Source organism: Lygodium microphyllum, chromosome 18, assembly GCF_053477565.2.
Source record: "Lygodium microphyllum isolate KBCC chromosome 18, Lygodium_microphyllum_v1.1.10, whole genome shotgun sequence".
NCBI lineage: Eukaryota > Viridiplantae > Streptophyta > Polypodiopsida > Schizaeales > Lygodiaceae > Lygodium > Lygodium microphyllum.
In genome coordinates this window covers 75,185,441-75,209,639 of record NC_141152.1, presented here as the reverse complement: position 1 = coordinate 75,209,639, position 24,199 = coordinate 75,185,441, and the positions used below count along the sequence as shown (strand labels likewise).

The 24,199-nt window shown below is 42.2% G+C and overlaps 1 protein-coding gene across 1 annotated transcript in view; it reads right to left on the bottom strand.

Annotated features, from left to right (window-relative positions):
* Nucleotides 1–6,426: 6,426 nt before the first annotated feature.
* The window catches only part of LOC148021031 (LYR family of Fe/S cluster biogenesis protein), a 35,130-nt gene continuing 17,357 nt past the window's right edge, over nt 6,427–24,199 (bottom strand). Inside the window, exon 3 of the mRNA XM_087699501.1 lies at nt 6,427–6,983. Coding sequence (XP_087555627.1) covers nt 6,927–6,983 — 57 coding nt within the window. The 3' untranslated portion in view covers nt 6,427–6,926. The remainder of the gene's footprint in view (nt 6,984–24,199) is intronic.

Below are 24,199 nucleotides of genomic sequence, written 5' to 3'. Positions count from 1 at the left end.
CTCTGCATCTCTCTTTCAATATTCCAATAGTAACAAAGTTGAGCATTTGTTTGTTATGTAGCATTTGGTATTATGTAGCTATCACTACTAGTGTTTCATGAAGTGATGTTGCTGGGGGTAAAGGCACATGTACCGACATCACCCTGTATTTACTTGTCATGTACTTGATGTATTGAGTTTACATTGCACATTTGGCATTCGAATTTTCTTTAGTGGGAGCTACTTACTATTGGCATTAGAGCTTTGGATTCTTTATTTAGTTGAGCTTGAGCTTCTTTCATTGAGATAGTGGGACTCATTCAGCTATGTACATGCTCTCTTGATGCTTATTGAATATATTTACTCTTCAATGGGCTAAATTGATTACATACTTTGGACCCGACACCTGTCTTTGTCAATGTGATGTCAGTGATATACACCCTATTTGGCTATATATTGAGCTTTGTTACCCTTGATCAATTGGTTGTGCATTTGGCGGTTCTCTTTTGTTACTCTCGAGGCCTACTACATGTATGCCATCTATGCCTATTGTATGTGTGGTTTATTGACACATTGAGGTTATGATAGATCTTGGTACCGATTGTATGCCTATTCATCGTTGGTTGCTTTTACATATCTCAATTGTTCTTTGATATTTTTGGTAGAGGAAGGTTAGCTTTCCTTGATTGATTTCCCACAATTGGTTCTTGCCATACTACTACATTTATTATAGTAATGTTGTAATTACAATTTTTAGGATTCTCTATGAGAGCAGATACTTGGATTTGGTAGTTTGTTACTCACAATTAGTAGACAACTCTCTACTTTGATTATCCCTCCTGTTTTGCCCTTACTTTGGCTCAATTTTGGGGTTGTTTTGCAGTCACCTATAGTAGCATGTACTCTTTTAAGTTTTTCTTTCGTGTCTCGTCATTATGGTTTGTTCTTCAAATAATATTGCTATTTTCAATATTGAAAAGCTTAATGGTACTAATTTCACTATTGAAAGATACAGATATGGCAGGTATTGGTTCAAAAGAAGTAAGTTTGGCCTTTTAAAACCAAGCGTATAAAGCCTAAAGGCATTGATCATGATACTTAGGATGAGTTGGATAAGCTATGTAAATCCACTTTTATTTTTTCATTATCTAAACAAGTTTATTTCAATATTGTGGCACCTAAGGATAATGCTTTGTAGTTATGAAAAAAGATTTGCAATCGTATGACAAGTAAACTCATGCTTCATAGATCTTTGAATGAGTTTCATTCAATTTTCAGACAATTAACTTTCAAGGAATTGATTTTTAAGGATAATCTTCATCACTTGTTCTTGCTTGTGATACTTCCTAAGTCGTGGGATACTCTCTATACTACCATGTGTGCTGATATTCCTAGAGATGGTTTGAAAATAATGAGGGTATCTTACTCACAGAGAAGATAAACGGGAAGAATGTGGATGCAACCTGTATTTTTCATGCATTGACTGGTAGGGGCAAACATGATGGTAGAAATAGTAATGAATGTTGTGGTAGAGATTCACAGAGGTCTCAATCTTGTGGATAGTAACATAGTATGTCCCATGGTCATAAGGCCTCTTTTACATGTCATTATTGTGGGAAGCAGTGTCAAATTCAACCATAGTGTCATAAGATACATGATGATAAGCACAAAGAGAAAGGCAAGGGAAAATTCCAATGATCACAACATTATCCCTAAAGTCCAATGTAAAGATTGAGGAGATAAATGTAGTGCAGCCTGAGTCCGATGATAAGTAGATCTTAGCAGCTTCTTCTCTTGATGCTAGTCAGCTGGCAAAAGCTTTATCCACTTTCTCTTATTGTTGGTCGCTTGATTCAGGGGACTTCTTTCCATGTTACCCTACATAGGGATTGGTTTTATTCCCGTTGTAGCTTGACAAGTTTTGTTAGACAAGGAGATAAGTTGGCATTGGGGATATATGACTGTAGTTTGCTTCAAGCAATACTTTTGTTTTACATGATATATGCCATTTTCTAACTTTAACCGAAAGTCTACTCTTTGCTAGACAATTGAATAATGCAAACTATCATGTATCTTTTGGTGGTTCTGCATGGAAGATTACCCATTGTCGTATCATCTTTGCTCGAAGTACCAAGACTAGTGGCCTCTATCCCTTGCTTGTATCTAAGTCTATAGACCATCTTTTGACTATGGTTGACATACCACACGTATCTTTATGACATCATCACCTTGGGGACATGTCCTTAAAGGGAATAGAAATGCTTACTCGTTTGTAGTACCTTTTGCCTCTTAATTATTACAAATGTTTTGATTCTTATAACCATTGTCTTTATGGCAAACACACATGCAATTCTCATAAAAGTCTGGTATTATGCGCATAGGTGAGCCTCTAGCTCTTATTCATTCAAATGTATGTGGCCACGTACCCTGTTAGCTACTAGGTGGCACGAAGTATCTTGTGATTTTCATTAATGATTATTTGCATAAGGTTTGAATATATGCTATTAAGCAAAAATTGATATTCTTATCTACGTCTCAACATTGCCTTACTCTTGTCAAGAACTAGTATGGGTATAGGTTAAAATACCTATGGTCCGATAATGGGGATGAATATGTCTCTAAGGCATTTAAGTAGTTTTGTGATGAGAAGGGTATTAAGCGTTAGTTGACTGCCCCTTACAACCTACCCCAGAATGACGTTGCAAAACACATGAATAGGATGATTCAAGAGAGAGTTTGTAGTATGCTTAGCCATGCAAACTTCCCGCAACATTTTTGGGCTAAGGCAGTTACTACTATCATACACTTGATAAACAAATCCACGTGCACTGCTATTGGTTGTCAAGCTAAAGAGGAGGTGTGGCTTGAAAAACCTTTGTCATATGCTCACTCACGTGTCTTTGGATGTGAGGCTTTTTGCCATGTTCCCAAGGACAAGCGTAATAAGTTGGATCCTAAGTCAGTAAAATGCATCTTTCTTAGTTATGGGGATGTAGGTGAGATGGGCTATTGCCTATGGGATCCGTAGGCTCAAAAGGTCATTCATAACCATGATTTTTTTCTCCATAAAAAGAAGATGTATAAGTAGCATGAGCAAGTAGTTGAGGTTTGTAGGGTGATATTTTAGGAGGAGCCTTCTCTTACTATACATCCAACTAAATAACTTGCAGTTAATGCTTCAATGGCCTATGACCATGATGTTAGACAAGATGTACATGCCCCACAACTCACTTTGCAACGGTCTACTAAAGATAGATGTCAGTCTAATTAGTTTGTGCCCTCCATGGACTGTGTTATGGTGATAGATACTAGTGAGTTTTTTACTTATATGGAGGCTATGCCTAGAGGTGCCTTGTGGAAAACATGCATTGCCATATAAGTAGCTGTGCAAGTTAAAGGGTACCCTAGGACGTCACAAGCCAGCATATAAGGCCAATTGGTTACTAAGGGTTTTAAGTAGTAGAAGCATAGTGTTGACTTCGATGAAGTCTTCTCTCATGTAGTCAAGATGACTACCCTATAATAAGTTTTGGTATTGGTTGCAGAGTTAGATCTAGACCTTTATCATATGGATGTGAAAATGACTTTTTTATATGGGGACTTGTATCGGGATATCTATATGCATTAGCCTAACGGATTTATGAAAAAGGACAAAGAATACTTAGTGTGCAAGTTGAGAAAGAGTATCTATGGTCTTAAGTAGGCACCTAGGGAATGGTACCATAAGTTCAATGCTTTTATGCATTCACAAGGATATACTCGCAATCATATGAATCCATGTTTCTACACGAAGAAGGCCCGTGATGGTAGCCTTATTATCTTGGTATTTTATGTCGATGGTGTATTGATTACTTCGAGAGCTCGTGGTGACCTGGATACTTTGAAGAGCTTTGAGATGAAGGACATGAGGTAGGCCTCACAAATTCTTGATATGTGTATCACGTGCGATCACTCTAAGGGGCTTATTTACCTGTTACAGTAGGCATGCATATAGAATGTGCTTGACCGATTCCATATGCAGAATGTTAAGTCTATTAGCTATCCTTTACCTTTCCATATGAAGGTTAGTCAAGCTGATTATCCCTAATCAGATGAGCAGAAAGCTGTGATGGCCAAGATTCCTTATGCATCCGCAGTGGGCAGTTTAATGTATGCCATGATAGCCACTCATTCTAACATAGCATTTGCAGTGGGAGTTGTGATACACTATAATGCTACATCTAGTCCACCTCTGAGTATGTCTTCATCTTTGCCGGAGGTGCTATTTCTTGGACGTCCAAGGTGTAGAAATGCATGGTCTTATCTACTATTGAGGTAGACAATGTTGCAACCCCACTAAGGCTTGCAAGAAGGCCATATGTTTAGGCAGTCTTGCAGTAGACCTTTGTATTACTATTACTTCTACATTCCATTCTAATTCTACAAGTGCTATTCAATTGGCCAAGAATCCAATCTTCCATACAAAGACAAAGTACACTAAGATATGATACCACTTCATCACGGAGGTGGTAGAAAACAAGTCTGTTGAGCTTGTCAAGATTTTGATTGACAACAATCTTGCAAATCTACTCACTAAAAGTCTCGTAGTAAAACATTTTGCCTTCCTTAAGAAGATGATGGACGTAGGATGAGATGGCATCTTTTCTCATCCTGTTGTATTTTATGTTTATTTGTACTTCATCCTTTTTTCTTGTTCTCTCCTCACTAGAGATACACTCATCTTTCAGTAGGAGGTGGTTGGGAATAAAGATACCTATGTTTATACAAACCTTCTATTTACTTCACATACAATGATTGCACGCTTATACACTGTAGATGGCAAATGCCCATCATTGTCTTTTTATTCTTTATTCTTTTAATAACTAGTAAATAAGGAAAGGTCAATCACACATTGTGACTATTGAAATTCCCATGTCTAGTCTCTCTTTCTCTTGCTTGCTCCATTCTCCATAGCTTGCATCTCTATTGCTTCCACTTACTCTTACTTCCACTCAAGCTTATCCCTTCAAATGTATGGGCCCACAACTCGACCGTTAGTAACTTGTAAGCACGTTCGTCTAGTACGACTCCCCTACTCGTTGACAGCCCCACAATGATCTTGCTCTTGAAATTTGGACTATAAACTTATGATTACATTTTATTTTGCCTCTTTGGTTAAATCTCAACTTGGAGCTATCAAATGATGCCCTCAATGGTAGCTTAATTGCCTTTACAAGCCTTAGCTACTAGTTTATTATTCATTGTCTCCACCCTTCCATTTATACTACGCGTTTCTATCATGTGTGGCAAGTCTCCATGAGAGGATTAGTGCTCACCTCAAATGTGGCCTTATTTAGCATTTACATGTGCTCCATGCATAGTTCATAGGGAGGGAGTCAAGCTTGTGTTCCACCATTCCAAATGTCACTCCATTATTATAACTCCATTTTAATGCATTACCATTTTGGGCGACAAATAACACTTACAAAAAAAAGGGTAATGTGTCAAAGGTAAAGCCAAAAACAAACTAAGGTGTCAAGGACACACAAATGTATGTGTGTGTGTGTGTGTGTGTGTGTGTGTGTGTGCTCACATGCATGCATGTGCGAAATCTTCATATAGATACGTATACATATGGGATAAAGGTATATAGCTAAAATTCTAAAGTTCTACACAATGTAAACCTCGTATAGTACTTAAACCATAAGAGAATAAACTCTATCAATAGTTGAGTTGAAATTTTTGATATTTTCTAGTCTTTCTCAAATTTAATTCAGAATTATACGACCTTTCTTTTTTAGAAATAAATGTTTGCAATTTGAAGGATGCCTCATAAGTGTACCAAAAGCTTCATAACTTATGCACCCATGTACACACCCACTTACTCAAACCACTTGAGCTACAACCCCACTGGCAAAAATTATATATCTTATTGCTACTAGGTCAAAATTCTCATTTTGACACCTTGAAAACACAGCAAAAGCATCATTGGTTCTTTGCAGAGGCCGCATATCATGTTTGGCCTAAAATTTCAAGCTGTGGTGTCACGAAGGTACAACGATTGCACACAAAGAGCAACTTTCGCTTCCTTGGCAATGCGTCCAACATGCAGTGACAACGACTTGACGATGAGATCAGATGGACCTAACCTGTGACTCGGGAAAAACACAAAAAAGACGGGTAGGGAAGTGTTGCTGTAGATCTGGCAACTCCGACAAACAAGGTCGCGTTCGCGTCGATGATCTAAAAAACGCACACAAGATGACCAAGCACATGAGAATGGCTGCACGAAACACAGAGATCGTGGCGTTCAACGACGCGTGAACTGAAGGCAGAGCACATGAAGGTGAACGGGATTGGTGAGGATAAGGCCAAGCTTCCTTGAAAACCAGATCGAGCGGCTTTGGCAGATGAAGCTCAATTTGTTTCACAATAGAACTGAACGTATCCTACTGAATGGGCAAGAAATTGATTTGGAGAGATACATTCTATTTACAGTAACCATAGCAACCCAGATGTCGTGATAGCTCCGACAAAAATTCAAGACGCGAAATACACCAGTGAATGTCGATTCACTCCTAAGCATCCTCATAACGATTCAGTTCCTAGGTAAGGGGTTTACAGTTTCAAGTGAATCCTCAGGATTCTTCGAGATACCTAAGTTTGAATGCAAGTTCGTCATGCCAGAGTAATGGTGGCCGGAAGAAGCGATCGGCCTTATAGATCTCAAGGCTTTTTGAGAAAAAAGAAGTAATCGCCCATACATGATGCCAAATCAGAGGTTGCAAAGAAGGGCCGTGCAGCGTAGCCAATCGAATGGAGATTTACGACTTCGTAGAATGAGCAGCCCCACAAATTGTAAGAAAACCACCAGCAACATCCTAGCCTGAACCATGGAAGTTTATCTTTGTCGTACAGCTTTGGTTGTTTGCGAATAAAAAGTACGCTTTTGTGAACATGGCATCCTTTCAATCGCTGTACAAGGTTACAAGTTCAACATAACCCTCCAGATCCTTTTGAGGAACCTGTTTCAAAAACAAGAGAGACCAACTGTTTGAGCAGCAGTATTCAGCATATGCAAGTACAAACAAGAGGATTAGTTGATCAAAACAATGTTAAAATCCTTGCAAGTATCCAGCTACATAACGTGCAAATTTGATAAATGGCCTCGACTTTCATGTGTAATATGTATACGAAACACTTTGATTGCTCAAGTATTACTAGTCTATAAGCTGTTCTTCACATTCTTAAACCCTAATCTCCACCTGATATGTCTATGATGTAGACTCCAGAGTCGGAAGAGAGCTTAGGAGTCAAATGACCATGTGCAAATATGGAGAACCCCAATCACCACCTGATATGCCTATGATCTAGACAACTTTCACAACACGAAAAAGACTAATAGATAGTGTGTCATAGCTCTAGATATCCTCACCAAACTTTGGCTGAGATGCACCAATAGGAGATGACCACTGCAGAAGACAAAGAAAAACATGTTTGCTAACACCCTAATACCTATCAAATCCTTGGTGTGGCTAAAGGCCAAAGAAACAATGAGAAAGGCGCAACCGAGGGCACCAGCTCACAAAAAAGGAAACTCAAAAGCTACAACCAACCTCCGAACAAAGCTCCAAGGTTCCGCAATGGATTCAAGGGTAGCAAAAGAGCTGATGCAAGATAAGAGCATGTTGATGTTGATATAGACTGTCAAAGAGCATAATGGAAACCCCTCATGCTCCAACTGTGTTGCTTTTGCAGGAAGCAAGCCGAGGAGGCTAAGCTCAATGAAGAAGAGCAAAAAGCAGCACGTACGTGTGCTTCCTTTGAAGCTAGCTTCAAGGATGTCAATAACAAAAATGATGAGTCTAAGAAGTTTGCAGATAGCATATCAGCCCTATCAACCCCTCAGAATGGACAGCTTCCACTGTTGGTGTTATTGCTGGTGCTGTTAGTGCAGTTGTCTCCTTTCTCATTGCCACCAAGGATGCAAATGTTGTGAGACTCCACTTAGGAGTGCCTAGATCAAGGTTAAAATCCCTTAGTGGGGAAGGTAATGGAGTAAAGGGTGTTGTGCAAGACCATGGAGATGGCACATATACAATTGCAATTACTACGACCTATTGTTATGAAACCAGCCTTCCTTCCGTGAATGGATGGTAAATCCCTGATTACAACTTAATTACAATAGCAAACAATAAATCCAAATCCGAAAATACAAATTTACCTACTGATCTTGGACAATGCACACCCGATTGGCCCCAAAATTGGCGCCCCTTTCGGTATTTCTTTAGCTTTATTGAAAAAGAAGTTGATTTACAATGGGATTCTCCCGATCCCCTTCGCAATCCCAACTCCCCTTGCTGTCCAAAGTGACCAGCAAGTCTTCAATCTGTTTTGCCCCTTGATTGGGGCACTTAATTGACCTTCACCCACTTCATAGACAATGGAGCACGCTTCCCAAGGTTTCTGCTAAACCCTAATTTCTGCTGTAAATTAGGATTTATAGCAGAGAAATTTGCAATTTCTTAGCCTCCAAGGGTCCAAATGCTGAGATCTTCGGAGCAAGGTTGTGAAATGGCTGGGAGATGAGAGAGAAAGCTGTAGAGAGAGAAGATTCAAAGTTTTATCGCGAAGAATGATTGAAAATCAGTCAAACGCAGCTGCTACCCCACCACAACAGCATTAAATGCTGTCGCTTACAGCTGAGACATCCAAATCAACTGTCACCTTGTACCTAGATGCAATCGCCCAACTGTGGAGGGTCCAAATCTGCAATCGCCTCCTCAAAACTCACTCATGGCTGGCTGCAATGGCTAAAAATAGGCTAGCCATGGCTGCACAGCTCTCCCACATTTGCTACAGCAAGAATGATCTCGTTTTTCCTCTTCTCATTCTTTTACCAACCTGTATGGGCAAGTTTGCCAAGTGGCAATCTTCCCAAATGGTTTTTTCAATATTATTCATTATTAAATATTAATTTTTAGCATTTAATTATTGAATATTAATCTAATAATTATTTCGGTACCTGAAAAAATAATCTGGCTAGCCAATAATTAAATTGGCTAAGCATCTTCCACTCTTGAGTCTCTTTGTGCCATCTTTAACCATTAGATTAGTGTTAGGTACCATTAAATGCCACATCTCTAGTGTCACCAACTGACACTTATGGCCAAATGAATGACCTAGGCCAACAATTGACACCAAATACCACCAAGTACCTGTGTAACATAACTTATAGCAACTTTTGCCTTTGACATCCCGTGATTTTCTTGCGTCCCTATAAATTTATTCTAACCCCAGTTGCTCCTCACATGTGCAACATTTACTTAATCATGTGATTAAAAATTAATCCACATGTCCTCACAGTTATCGCACATTGTAAGTTTTAAGGCACATATACAATCACAATTACTAACATCTGTTATTGCCACACATTTTCAGTGTTAAGGCATGAATAATTAAAACACTTTGGCCTTAACTATAAGATGCTTGGTCATATTCTTATTTTTTCGCAATTTGGCAAACCATGAGTAGCCATTCATAAGGACATAGCCTCAAGAGGGGGTGCTAAAGGGGAAGAAACATTGGTAACCTTGAGAGAGACACCAAGAAGAGTAGAGAATGAAGTGATAATCTGCACTAAATCTGAAATGAATATTGAATGCATTGGTGGATTGATCAATCCAAAGCATCAACGAGGGCACCAGATCAAGGCTGATGACAATGGCAGCATTGGAGACGGAGGACGAGGCTGAAGTTGGAGTGTGCACAAGGTGCAAAAAAGATGAACAATTTGCCCCAATTGGGGGCTGGCTATATATAACCAAGTAATGCCAAACTTGCTGACTGCTGTTTAGGGCCAAAAATAGTGGTCATTGATGCCTATGGAGACTGACTTGATCTAATTCCACACATACAAACTGCAAAGGCTTGAAATTTGCCAAAAACAGTGTGAAACACACCTGACACTCATGTTGGAAATAAAGGGCCACCGTGCCTTTTATACGTGCTTGGGTGTGAATGCAGGTGTGCATCCATTAGGCTTCTTCAACAGGATGATTTTTAAACTTAACCTTTGTACCCACATTCTCTCTCTCTCTCTCTCTCTCTCTCTCTCTCTCTCTCTCTCCGCCATTGCAATTGCTGAACATTGAACCTTCACCACATGTAGACCACCACAGACTGGTATCAGAGCTTAAGGCCATCCCAACCGAGCTTCTAGAGCTTCTAAAGCTTGTCCAAGCCCTAACACAACAGGTCATCAATCCTGGTCAAGCGTCAATCACGCAAGTAGTGTGCACGTAGTAGGTCTCGTACAGCTGAGCAATCAAGCAGCAGCCAACAGGCCCTCGACAGGCCGGCGACAAGTCGAACAGGTTAGCACAGGGCAAGATGCCCTTGACAGGCAAGTGAAAGGTTATCCAAGTCAATGTGGGGCAGTTTGGCAAGTCATCCAGGTCAGCATGGGGCAGTTCAGCAACAATGTAGGGTGATCCAGGTCAGCATAAGCGTCATGGAGCAATCAGCTGTCAGCCGTCGTCTTTTTTCTTTCCTTGAAGTAATCATTTTTTCTTTTCAAAGGCCTATCATGATAATCTACGGTCTGTCACATGCGCACAAGCATAGTTTAACAAATCTCAAAAATTGGGCACGCTTCTACTCTCGGAATTCAGGGATTTTGGTGTACGCGTGAAGATTTTACTCGGCAAGGCAAAATTTGTGCATTCTTGCACACTCTGGAGTCTCAAAATTGGGGCTTTTCATGTACGTTCAAAATATGCAGTGGAATAGGTGCAATTCTTGGAAATTCGACTAGTTATGTTTGATGTCATTTGAGTAGTTTAAGCAGAGAAATTTTGGGGCCTTTGACGGTGAGAGTTAAATTGTGCCCGTGGATGCATTTGGAGTAGAAATTGCAACTAAAAATTGGGGCTTTCTCATGCAATGGTGTATTAGCCTGTAATACGGTTGTAATTGCTTGTGGTGTACTGTAGCACACATTTTATGTTAGAGATCATAGCCTGCACAGTCAGTCGGACTGTGCAGTCGGACTGCCACATGGCAGTCCGACTGTCTGCAGCCCAGTCGGCTGCATTTAATGCAGCCGACTTGTTTCCAGGCTGCGCCCTGTTTCTGGCGCCCCAGTTCGTGGCAGATTTCGACTATTTAATAGTCGACACTTTCAGCAGTCTATACACTTCTTCTCTGACGCAGATTACAGACCGGTGACGCGCAGTCTCTGTCTCTGTTCACAGATTTCAGACAGCAGACAGTGCAGACTGCAGCAGACTTCGAGGTGGACAGCAGGTCGCATCGTCGAGGTGGAGACATGCAGTCCAGCGCACTGCGCCCATTGTATATCTTTGTATTCAGCATTCTATATACAGCAGATCTTCATCGTCCACTGTCTCTTTCTCTCCCTTCTCTCTCTGCGTTCTCTCTCTCTCAGTCCTACGCTTCCGCACCGCTGCACTCTGACATGGTATCAGAGCAGTGTTTGAGGGCTGACTGAGCGCAGAATCAACCTGAAGAGGAGTTTCCATCGTGACACAAATTTGCGTTTTTTGCATTTAAGGGCAGACAGGAGGGCTGCGCCTTGGAACAAGGCTGAAACGAGTGTGGGCGCACAGGAAAGGAGTACAGGTGGTGGATTTGCTGCTGTTTACTGCTGCTAGACGCAGAGGAAGTTTGAGTTTTCAGCCTAAAAGTGCAGGTTTTGCTTTTTCATCGCCTCCGGCGAGTGAAGAAGCTTCAGGACGCGGAAGAGCCTTAGCACGCTGAGTTTACCCAGTCAAAGGGGACTGCTTTTGCGTTTGAGAAGGCGTTGCAGGTGAAGATGTCTACAGAGATGGACTTGGAGTTCCAGGCGATTATGGACCGGAAGGTGCCTGTCTTACCGGCTCTTCCTACAAATCAGAAGCTCGACGGCGACAACTACCGCATTTGGCGTGTCATGATGTTGGCCATCCTTGAGTCCTATGATTTGGCGGAGTTGGTACAGGAGGAGATTGACCGGCCCTCGGTAAGAGATGAGTCCAAACTCTCTTCCGATGCTCGTGCGGAATTGGCCAGGGCCCAGTCTCATTGGGACAAACTGAATGCCAGGATTCGATCCTTTCTCTTTCTATCATGCACTACAGCCGTGATCGCTCACATCGAGCACTTGACGGTGGCTCGTGAGATATGGCTGGAGCTTGATCAAATGTACAATCGGATGACCCTGATGAAGAGGGTTTCTTTGGAGGTACAGATGCGGACCTTGTCCGTCAATAAGTCTTCTTCGCTAAGGGAACACATTAACAAGCTAAGGCAGCTTCATATGCAGGTTCAGAATGCGGGGAAGCCGATTTCCTCCGAAGACATGGCAATCACACTACTGTCCCAGTTGCCACCACAATTCGGTACATTTTACTCTGCCCTCATTGCTTCGGGGCGAGAGTCTACTCTTCGATGGGAAGAGTTGGTTCCTATGGTCTTGGACCAAGAGGAACAGTTAAAGGGACAGAATGCTTCCAAGTCGGAGGCGTTGACAGGTCAAGCCTCTCAGAAGAAGGGGAAGGACCAAAAGAAGAAGAAGGGGGATAACAAGTCCAAGAAGGACAAGGAGAAGGACAAGGACAAAGACTCCACATGTCATATTTGTGGAAAGCCTGGCCATTGGAAGAAGGATTGCCCTGACAAAGACACGAAGGACACCAAGAAGAAGGATACCAAGGATTCTGGAGCGGTGGCTACACCCTCATCAGCTGCATTTCCTCATCTAGTTGTCATTGAGGACGCTTCACCGAATGCTTCTGATGCTGCGATAACGGCTCCCCAAGCTCGAGAGTGGATTGTTGATAGTGGTGCCTCACGGCACATGACTCCTTCATCAGATGGTGTTGCCCAGCTGCGACCCTCGCGTGGCCAGATTCTCATTGGAGACAGCTCTTCAGTTTCTGTTGCAGGTCGGGGTAAGATGCAGCTTATTCCGGATGGACGAGGTGGTATCCATACCTCAGAGGTTTTGCATGTACCAGGACTAGGGTACCATCTCCTTTCAGTTCATAAGATTTGCTCCCTTGGTCTTCTGGTGGAGTTTGACAGTACTACAGTGCAAGTCCTTGATCGTGAATCGAGGAAGGTTCTATCATCTGGATATGAGGAGAACGGCCTTTACAAACTGAAGTCTTCCACCGCCCTCTCTACTCTTCTTCTTACCTCACAGTCACAGTCAGAGTTATGGCATGCTCGGTTTGGTCACCTGAACTATGACTATCTTCGGAGGGCATCACGTGGACAGCTTGTTCGAGGGTTGCCGGATATAGTGGTGAGCCAGCAGCCATATGTCTCCTGCATTCGGGGGAAGCAGCATAGAGATGCCATTCCCCACACAGCTTCGCGGCGGTCTACTTCACTGATGGAGCTAGTATCTACGGATCTATGTGGCCCTATGAGGAATGAGTCCCTGCGTGGGAGCTCGTACTTCATGCTAATCGTGGATGACTACAGCAGGATGACTTGGGCCTCCTTTTTGGCATTAAAGTCAGAAGCTTTCTCGCACTTCAAGGATTGGCTTCTCTTTGAGGAGAACCGATCAAGCCGGAAGTTGAAGACCTTGCGATCCGACAAGGGAGGTGAATTTGTGTCTAATGAATTTGCTCGGTTTTGTGCAGATAGAGGAATTCACCAAGAGTTTGCCAATACCAATACTCCTCAAGAAAATGGTATTCTAGAACGGAAGAACCGCAGTGTGATCGAGATGGCGGGCACCATGATGGAGCACCGACAGACCCCTCAGGTTCTGTGGGCCGAGGCTGTGGCTACTGCAGTCCACATCCTTAATCGATCCCCTACTTCGGCCGTGGAAGGGATGACCCCATTTGAGGCTTATTTTGGGACGAAGCCAGATGTTTCTTACTTTCGAGTCTTTGGGTGTGATGCCTATGTTCACATTCCCAAGACTCACCGTGATAAATTTGAAGCGGCTTCCCGAAAACAAGTATTTGTTGGCTACAGCTCCCAGTCCCAAGGCTACCGACTGTATGATCCCGTCAAGCGGGATGTGTATACTAGCCGTGATGTCCGGTTTGTGGAGGTTCCGGCTACTTCAACGGGTGAGGAGCATCCCGTTCTTGGAGATCCAGGGGAGAGTTGGGCTCCTTCTACTGTTCCACTGGAGCCCGTGCCTTTTGATTATGATTCTGTTTCTGACACAGAGTCTACTGTTCCACCGAACACCTCTGAGGAGTTACCACCGGTGGATATTCCAGAGTCTTCTGCTGATGGAGAACGACGAGGGGAGGTTCCACCTCCTCCTCGCTGGGCCCGTAACACACTCCGTGATTCAGGGATCGAGGGGGTTCCTGAGGAGTGGGGACCGCAGGATGGTCCGCGGCGGTCACGGAGGCACCAGGCAGCCCCATAGGTATGACCCCTCTTTGCATTATGTGATGCTTACTGATGAGGGTGAGGGGTGAGCCTCTGACATATAAAGAGGCTAAGTCATGCAAATTCAGCAATAAGTGGGAGCTAGCTATGCGGGAAGAGATTAAATCTCTGTATGCTAATGATACTTGGGATCTTGTGTCGTTGCCCAAAGGAAGAAAGCCTCTTCCAAACAAATGGGTTTACAAAGTAAAGACAGTTGATGGGAAACCCAAGTACAAAGCAAGATTGGTTGCCAAAGGGTATGCACAGAAGGAAGGGATTGACTTCCAGGAGGTCTTCTCACCTGTCGTGAAGATAACCACACTACGTGTGCTTTTTGCTCTCACTGCTGTATTGGATTTCGAGCTGTACCAAATGGATGTGAAAACGGCTTTTCTGCATGGTGACATTGATGAGGAGATCTACATGAAATAGCCCGAGGGTTTTGTAGTTCCTGGAAAAGAGCAGTTGGTGTGTAAACTAAAACGCAGCTTATATGGGCTGAAACAAGCACCACGGCAGTGGTACAAAAAGTTTGACACTTTTATGCTCTCTCATGGGTTTACGCGCAGCCATGCAGATCATTGTTTGTATATGAAAAAGGATACAGATGGCAGCCCTATCATACTTGTTTTGTATGTGGATGATATGTTGTTAGCTGGGAAGAGAAAGACTAGCTTGGATGCTCTCAAAGATCAGCTGAAATCAGCTTTTTCCATGAAAGATTTGGGGAATGCAGAGCATATATTGGGCATGAGGATTCGTAGGGATAGAACGCAGAAATTGCTGTTCTTATCTCAAGAAAAGAACATTGAAAAGGTACTGGACAGATTTAACATGGCTGAAGCTAAGCCTCTCGGAGTACCCTTACCTCCATACCTTAAGCTTAGTAAAGCCAACAGCCCAAAAGATGACATGGAAGCCAATGCTATGAAGGGAGTCCCTTATGCATCAGCTTGTGGCTCTCTTATGTATGCTATGGTTGCTACTCGTCCAGACATTGCTCATGCAGTGGGAGTTGTTAGCAGGTTTATGTCAAATCCTGGCAAACCACATTGGGAGGCTGTCAAGAGTATTCTTAGATATCGGAAGGGTACACAAAGAAAGTGTATTTGCTATGGGCAGGGTGCACTTAATTTGCAGGGTTATTGTGATGCAGACATAGCAGGTGACTTAGACACTCGCAGGTCCACTAGCGGGTATGTCTTTACAGTTGCTGGAGGGGCCGTCTCTTGGTGCTCCAGGTTGCAGAACATCGTCGCACTGAGTACTGAAGCTGAATACATATCAGCTACTGAAGCTTCTAAGGAAGCTATATGGTTGAGCAGACTCGCAGAGGATCTCGGCATGTCTATGAGTACTCCAGTGTTGGGATGTGATAGCCAGAGTGCTGTGTATCTGGCTAAAAATGCCATGTATCATTCACGCACAAAGCATATTGATGTGCGATATCACTTTATTAGACAGATTCTGGAGGATGGTCTAATCACATTGACCAAGATCAAAACACACGACAACCCTGCAGATGTTCTCACTAAAAGTCTAGGCAAGGCTCAGCATGAGCATTGCATACGACTAGTGGGAGTTGGTTAAAGGTTCACTCCGGACCTTTAAGTGGGAGGTTGTTGGGATGTAAAGGTCCTTTATTCACCTCCGTGTATTTTACATGTGTATTGTTATGTTGTACATGTGAATGCACCCTTACGGGCCCTAAGTATAAATACATTTTATTCTTTGTGTACCAACACATTGTTGGTACACCCAAATCTGTTCGTCACTCTTACTCTCACTCTCACTCACCTGTTCACTTCCTCTGCTGCAAATCTTCACACTTCCGCTACCCGTGCGCTCCAACACAGCCAGCAAGGTTTATTGGGTAAAAAAACTGATGGACCTCTGTATGAAGGCACAGCCATGTCAGTACATTTGAATGAGTTTAACTCTATTTTCAGCCAGCTGATTGCTTTGGAATTTCACATTGATGAGGAGTTCAAGGCTACCTTTTTGCTATGCACTTTGCCTAAAAGTTTGGACACTTTTAGGACAGTAATGAGTGATTCTAATGCTATGCTGTATATTCAAATGTGGAGAGCTCTTTACTCATGGAGGAGCTCAATAGGCAAAATATTTCAGCAAACAAGTCTTGCAATGCACTACATACTAGAGGAAAATCCTAGCAGAAGGGCAACTCTGTCAACAAAGCACACATCAAGTCTTGTGGAAAAAATATGGAATGCCATTACTGTGGCAAGAAAGGGTACTTCAAGCAGGATTGCTTTAAGTGGAAGAAAGAAAAGGGCAAAGGCAAAAACATTGATGATAACAAAGATGAAAAAAAGGACAGCCAACATGCAAAGAAGAGCAATGTGAAGATAGAGGAAGTCAATGTAGTCAGTCACCAACGAGGCACAATCATTGATTGCAAATTCTGATGATGACATACACACCTAGATTCTTGATTCAAGTGCCTCATTCCATGTAACACCACACCATGAGTGACTCTCTAACTACAGTGGTAGTAGACATGGTGTTGTCCACTTGGGGGACAATTATGCATGTGACATTGCAGGGATTGGCAATGTGCAATTGGCATTTCAACATGGTTCAGTGTTCACTTTGCACAATGTGAGACATGTACCCTAGCTCAAGAAGGGCCTGATAAGCATAAGGCAAGTACATGATGAAGGCTATCATACCACTTTTGGGTATAGCAAATGGAAGATATATAAGGGCTCTAGAATTATTGCTAAAGGCTCTAAAAGTGATACTTTGTATCCATTACATATATCTAGTGTGCCTAATCATGTTGTCGCCATAATCAAGCAGCCAAGTGTATCTTTGTGGCATAACCGGTTGGGACACATGAGTCAACTGGAATGAAAGCACTTCCACGTTTGGGTTATTTGTCATTTTTGAGGTATGCTGATTTTGACCATTGTGATCATTGTACTCATGGCACTCATGCTCAAACATCACATAAAAAATCTCTTTCACTAAAATCTTCACCCTTAGAGTTGGTACATTCAAATGTATGTGAGATGTCAGGGTTGTCTCTAGGGAACAAGAAATATTTTATCACATTTGTTGATGATGCCACACGCAAAGTATGGGTTTATCCAATCTATCATAAACATGAGGCTTTGGATAAGTTAAAAAATTTCCTAGCACTTGCTAAAAATATAACTAGCAAGACATTAAAGTGTCTTCGCTCTGACAATGGTGGGAAATAAATGTCCAAAGCCTTTCGCGCCTTTTTGGATAGCCAAGGGATAAAAAGGGAGCTCACTGTCCTCTATAATCCGGCCCAAGATTGTGTTGCACAGTGTATGAACAGGACTATTCAAAAGAAGGTTCGTACCATGTTGTCTCATGCTGCATTACCTCATGGATTTTGGACAGAGGTTGTTATGACAACCGTACACTTGATAAATCAGTCACCAAATAGATCTTGGAAGAGAGAGTTTCTCAAGAAGTGTCGTCGGACAAGCCACCTTTGTATACACACTTGAGAGTGTTTGGCTACACAATGTTTGTGCACATAAGCAAAAAACAACATAGAAAATTAGAGCCAAAGTCCTATAAATGAATTTTCCTAGGATATGGTGACAAGGTACGTAGATGTAAAAACGGCAGAGGTTCATTGCTGGTTGGGCAATAACAATAGTGTATTTGCTGGTTTAGCTTGTGCTCTTGCAATTCAGTGAATTTACACTTGTGTTTGTGATAAAAATGGCTGCAACTTCTTTCTGTTCCGACATTAAAAGTTTGATAGAAATCAAACGGTTTGATGGTCAGGGTTTTGACCTTTGGAAAGACCATATGCAGGGCATATAGTTCTTAAAGGATTGTGAGGATGCTTTGCAGGAAGATAAACCCGCACAAATGTCTAATGTAGATTGAGTCAGAGTCAACAAAAAGGTTGTGGCTTATATAAAGATGGGTGTCACTCATGACAGTTTGACTGACATTAAGGGCTTAGATACTGATTATGCAATACGAGAGAAGTTAAAAACTACCTATGAGATCACCACACTTGTTAATCAAGTGCATTTAATGCGCAAGTTGGTGAATATGCGACTGGATGAGTCCAAGCTTGCAGCTGAGCACTTGAGTGCATTTACTGGTATTTTAAATCAGCTCAAGAATGCTAATTTGGATTTTGATGATAAGTTGAGGGCGATCTTTCTAATCATGACACTGCCTGATTCCTAGGAGACCTTGGTGGTCTCTCTCAGTAATAACCCCAATCTCTCATATGATGGTGTGAGGGGTTCAATCTTGAATAAAGAAATCAGACGTAAGTCTAGTGGAAAAGGCACCAACTCAGCTTACAATGTTAGAGGTAGGGCTGAAAAGAAAAATGCAAATGTTGGACAGAGAAACAGAAGCAAGAGCAATGGAAATGAAAAGAGTGATATTACTTGCTATTAGTGTGGTCGGAAGGGCCACAAGAAGCCTAATTGCAAGTACTACAAGAAGGAACAAGAGAGAAAGAAGAATGCAAAAGACAAAAAGAAGAAAGAGGATTAGACAAATGTATCTGAGGCAGCCAAAGGCAAGGAAAAGGCCAATGTGGCCTCCAATGTAGTCATAGAGAAGCTCTCGGATGTAGAGGCTAATGTACTATGTGCAGTAGATTATGATGCCCTTATATGTCACATACAAGATATGCAGATTACCAAGGCTGATATGATTGATGCACTTTTGTCAGTTGATGATGGTGTCACTCAAACTGGGATTGTAAACTTTGGCGCCTCTTTCCATGTAACTCCTTGCTTGGAGTGTTTTGCTATGTTCAATGCAAGCAATTATGGAAAAGTATATCTTGGAAATAACCACGCTTGCAGTATTGATGGGATAGGCACTATATACTTGTCCTTGGATAATGGGTAAGAGTTTCAGATATGTGACTGGCATCAAGAAGAGTTTACTATCTATTGGATAGCTTGACTTGCATGGTTACACTACACTGTTTGGTGGTGGTTTGTGGAAATTGAAAAAGGGTTCCATGCTGATTGCAAAAGGAACCAAGAAGGGCACTTTGTATTGTTTGCACTCTAAAGCTTTGAATGGCAAGTTTCTTGCAGTTGCTGAAATTGGTTATCATTTGGAGTTGTTGCACAAGAGATTAGGCCATATGAGCCAAAAAGGACTTGACGTCCTTACCTCTTTGAATAAACTTGATTTTCGTAATGACTGTCAGTTTGGAAAGCAAATGAAATTTTCATTTTACTCTGGTGTCTCCAGTAAGTCCAATGTCTGTCTTGGACTTAGTGCATTCTGATGTATGCAGTATGCCCGTGAAATCATTGGGTGGTGTTGCATATTTTGTCTCTTTTATTGATGATTGTTCCGGGAAGATTTGGGTTTATTTGTTGAAAAAGAAAAGTGAAGTGTTTGCTGTTTTTAAAACTTTTCATGCATTTGTGACCACTCAGACAGGTAGAAAGCTGAAATGCTTGACAACTGATAATGGGGGTGAGTTTACATCTGCTGAGTTTAAGTCTTTTTGTGACTTGCATGAAATCAAGGAGCTTAAAGCTTCTTACAGCCCTTCTTCAAATGGTGTGGCTGAAAGATACAATAGGACTTAATGTGAGAGAGTGCGGTGCATGCTGTCCACTGCTAATCTCCCTCGTGAATTTTGGGGAGAGGCACTTAAAACCGTGGTTCACATTTGCAACCGCTCTCCAAACAGGTCCTTAAATAATGGCATCCCTGAGGAGGTTTAATCTGGCAAATCGGCCTCATATGACCATTTACGGATATTCGGTTGTGATGCTTTTGTGCATGTTAGAGATGAGCTGAGGAGTAAACTTAACCCAAAATCCACCAAAGGCATTTTCATGGGGTATGGTGATGAGGGTGAATTTGGTTGGCTATAGAGTGTGGTCACCACAATCCAAGAAAATTGTTCACAGCCATAATGTTGTGTTTCATGAGGCAAAATTGCTAAAAAGTACTTCTGTCTGATGAAGACATGAAAAAGGTCAAATTTCAGAATTTGCAGCCACCTGTTACTTCAAATGATGAGCCTCATGATGCTGTACCACAGGCTGAAACTGATGATCAGCCGGTTATTTTTGAGCCACATGATGATGGACAGTAAATAGAAGCACAAGGAGGTCATGGACAGCAAGATAGACTTGCTGATTATGAAAATGCAGGTGCTGGAAATGAAAATGAAGGTGCTGTACAGCATGAACAGCATGCTGAAAATGGCTTATAGCAGCCAATAAATGTTGAAAATAACATGTCTCCAAATGTAGACCCAATTCCTGAGAATGTAGATCATTGGGTACGCAAGTCTACATGCTTAAGAAGGCAGCCACATAGGTATGGCCCCTCTTTGCACTATGTGATGCTTACAGATGAGGGTGAGCCTCTTACATATAAAAAGGCCAAGTCATGCAAATTCAGTAGTAAGTGGGAGCTAGCTATACAAGAAGAGATTAAATCTCTGTATGATAATGATACTTGGGATCTTGTGTTGTTGCCCAAAGGAAGAAAGTCTCTTCCAAACAAATGGGTTTACAAAGAAAAGACAGTTGATGGGAAACCCAAGTACAAGGCAAGACTGGTTGCCAAAGGGTATGCACAGAAGGAAGGGATTGACTACCAAGAGGTCTTCTCACCTGTTGTGAAGATGACCACTCTATGCGCGCTTTTTGCTCTCACTGTTGTATTGGATTTAGAGCTGTACCAAATGGATGTGAAAACAGCTTTTCTGCATGGTGACATTGATGAGGAGATCTACATGAAACACTCCGAGGGCTTTGTAGTTCCTAGAAAAGAGCAGTTGGTGTGTAAACTAAAATGTAGCTTGTATGGACTGAAGCAAGCACCACGGCAATGGTACAAAAAGTTTGACACTTTTATGCTCTCTCATGGGTTAGGAAAAGAAAGACTAGCTTGGATGCTCTCAAAGATCAGCTGAAATCAACTTTCTCCATGAAAGATTTGGGGAATGCAGAGCATATACTGGGCATGAGGATTCGCACGGATGGAACGCAGAAATTGTTGTTCTTATCTCAAGAGAAGTACATTGAAAAGGTACTGGACAAATTTAACATGGCTGAAGCTAAGCCTTTTAGGGTGTCCTTACCTCCATATCTCAAGCTTAATAAAGCCAACAGCCCAAAAGATGACATGGAAGCTAATGCTATGAAGGGAGTCCCTTATGCATCAGCTTATGGCTCTCTTATGTATGCTATGGTCGCTACTCGTCCAAACATTGCTCATGCAATGGGAGTTGTCAACAGGTTTATGCCAAATCCTGGCAAACCACATTGGGAGGCTATCAAGTGTATTCCTCGATATCTAAAGGGTACAATCATCCTGTTATATCACCTTTCTTGGGAAAAGTGGCCAAGATAAGGGAATTAGATATTTGCTTGGAAGCAAAGGACCAATCAATAATTTGGAGCGACATGGTCGCCATGATTTACTGTTAATAGAACCTAAGGTATTGGTTAAGTTGGGTTAATAGGGTACGACCCTAACCCAAGGACATAAGGGTTAACAAACAAACCCGTGGGGATCTTGCCAAGTCGCAATTGATCCCAAATCAAATGTTGGATGCATTCGGAGAGAAGGATTCACTCCTTAGCAGTTTGCTAGATCATGCGACGTTGCAACTTGTTGCATAAGTGTCGCATCTATTCCATGGGATCATTTCACCCATCGAACGGCATCTTCTGGTCACGGAATCATGATTAGATAAGAAGCAGGGTTTAGGGTGTCTTCATATCCAACCCAATCCCAATTTCACCAGGCCGACAACGATCGGTCCTAGAGTTTCCAACTCAATACGAGTTTCATCTTTTGAACGAGTGATCCTTAGGGTAGAAACCCTAGATCATTTCTTGCAAGTGCGTCCAATTGTCCCTACATTCCGTGAATGTGGGTAGAACCTTAGGGTATGAGGGTTTCGTCTTGGCAACAAGTGCGACTAGTTCAAGTTCTTAACGTGCTAAACCCTAGTTAGCACTTGGGATATATTGTATCGATTTAACCATTCTATGCGAATCCTTTGCGGTTTAGGTGTTTTAGGTAATTCCACTTTACTTGTCTTATGACAAGGACAGCCATTCCTAAAGATGTTATCTTGAACAAAAAGGGGAAAAACTAGTTGCATTACGATACAGTTCTCGTAAGCACACGATTCATTGCTCTACGTACGATTAGATTCACAACCCCAACTTTTCATGTTAAGACCAAAGCACATGTTAAATTACGGCATAATTTCCATTGATCCTACTAGGACTTGCATTCACGAATCATGCCACTAAGCTTTTAAGATTTTACGCTTAAATGAACCATGCAGCCTTTCCCTAACTACATCTCTTGATGAATGAAATTCTTCGTACGATGAATGTGTATTATGTAATCTTTCCTAACTACTACGTAGTTAAATGAGATTCATGCCAATTGAAGCTAGAGTTAACCTATTTCATGCAATTCTTAGAATCTTTTCCATGTTGCAATTTCCTACGGTTGATAACGACTTCCTTAACGAATCATTACGAAGAAGATTGTCTAAAAATGCGACATGCGATTTAATCTTTCCATGCATAATCAAAGGTGTACTACCATAATTTCGACTTTGTAATGCTAGTCATTAGTTATTCTAGACTCGTCACTTTGCAATGCACAAAAGCCAACTTGCCAATAAGGCACTAAAATGCATAGACACCTTATGTTATTTTTGTTCATTCCATTGAAAATACAAATGACCAATCTTCAATCGTGAGTTACTTCTAGTAAATTTAAAATAGCCAATTTATTTCAATTGCATCTAACTAGGTGGATTTGACAAGCATAAGTGCATCCTAATTCCATGAAATAACAATGCATAACTGCAATATTTCTACGTAAATCAAAAATAGGAAGAAAACCTGGACTTGTGGGCTCGGTGAGATATCCACATGAATATTGGGAGATGATCCTCCTGCAGGTGCGCCTTGCGACTTTTTAGGGGCCATCGTGACTTCGGCTTCTGGATTGCCTTCACGGATTCGAATTACTTACCTTGGTTCGCAGTCTTATGATCTTTGCCCGTCTCCCTTGTACGCGCAATTCCCTTTGAGGTACGGCTCCTTGACAGAAGTACCGACTTACGGAATTTGGCTTTGGAAGGCCTTAGGGTTCGGAGCTTGGGCCTTCTTTCTTTCGGAAAAAGAGAGGGTTCGTGTGAAGGCTTTGCGGAAACGGAGGCTTGAGAGTTATTCTTCTCCTTGAAATTCCGGCTAGGAATGGTTTTATGGGGCCTTGCGGAAATGGGGACTTATGAACTTCTCCTTCCTCTCATAAAAATTCCGGGGGGTAAAGATCTTGTGGAAAGGGGGTTTAAGGAAACCCTCTTCTTCTCTACAAGATCCGCGCCTAGAGGGCTTGTGGAAGATTTGGTAGGAAGGCCTTATAGGCTTCCTCTTCGAAGCCCGGGGGGGAAAAAGATGATTGGTGGGAAATCTAGTGGGAAGGGGGCTTTAAATCCCGGGGGTAAAGATGATTGATGGATCTAATGGGAAGGGGGGCTTAGAGAGCCCCTTAGAAGCTTTTTAATGAAGCTTCAGGGTTGCGTGGAAGGGGGGAGATGTTACTGACGTGGAAAAGGGGGGAGATGATAATGTCGTGAGAAGAGGGAGGGTGGTACTTCACGACTGGTGGCGGCTGTCAGCCACAGGCGGCGGCGTACTCAGCTGGCGGCTTCTTCTGACTCGCGGCAGCCTCCCTCGCTTTGGTCACGGCGCAGCAGACTCACGCAGCCCCTCCTCCCCACGCAGCCTTGTCTCTTGCAGCCTCCTCTACCTCCTTCACGACTGTCCTCAGC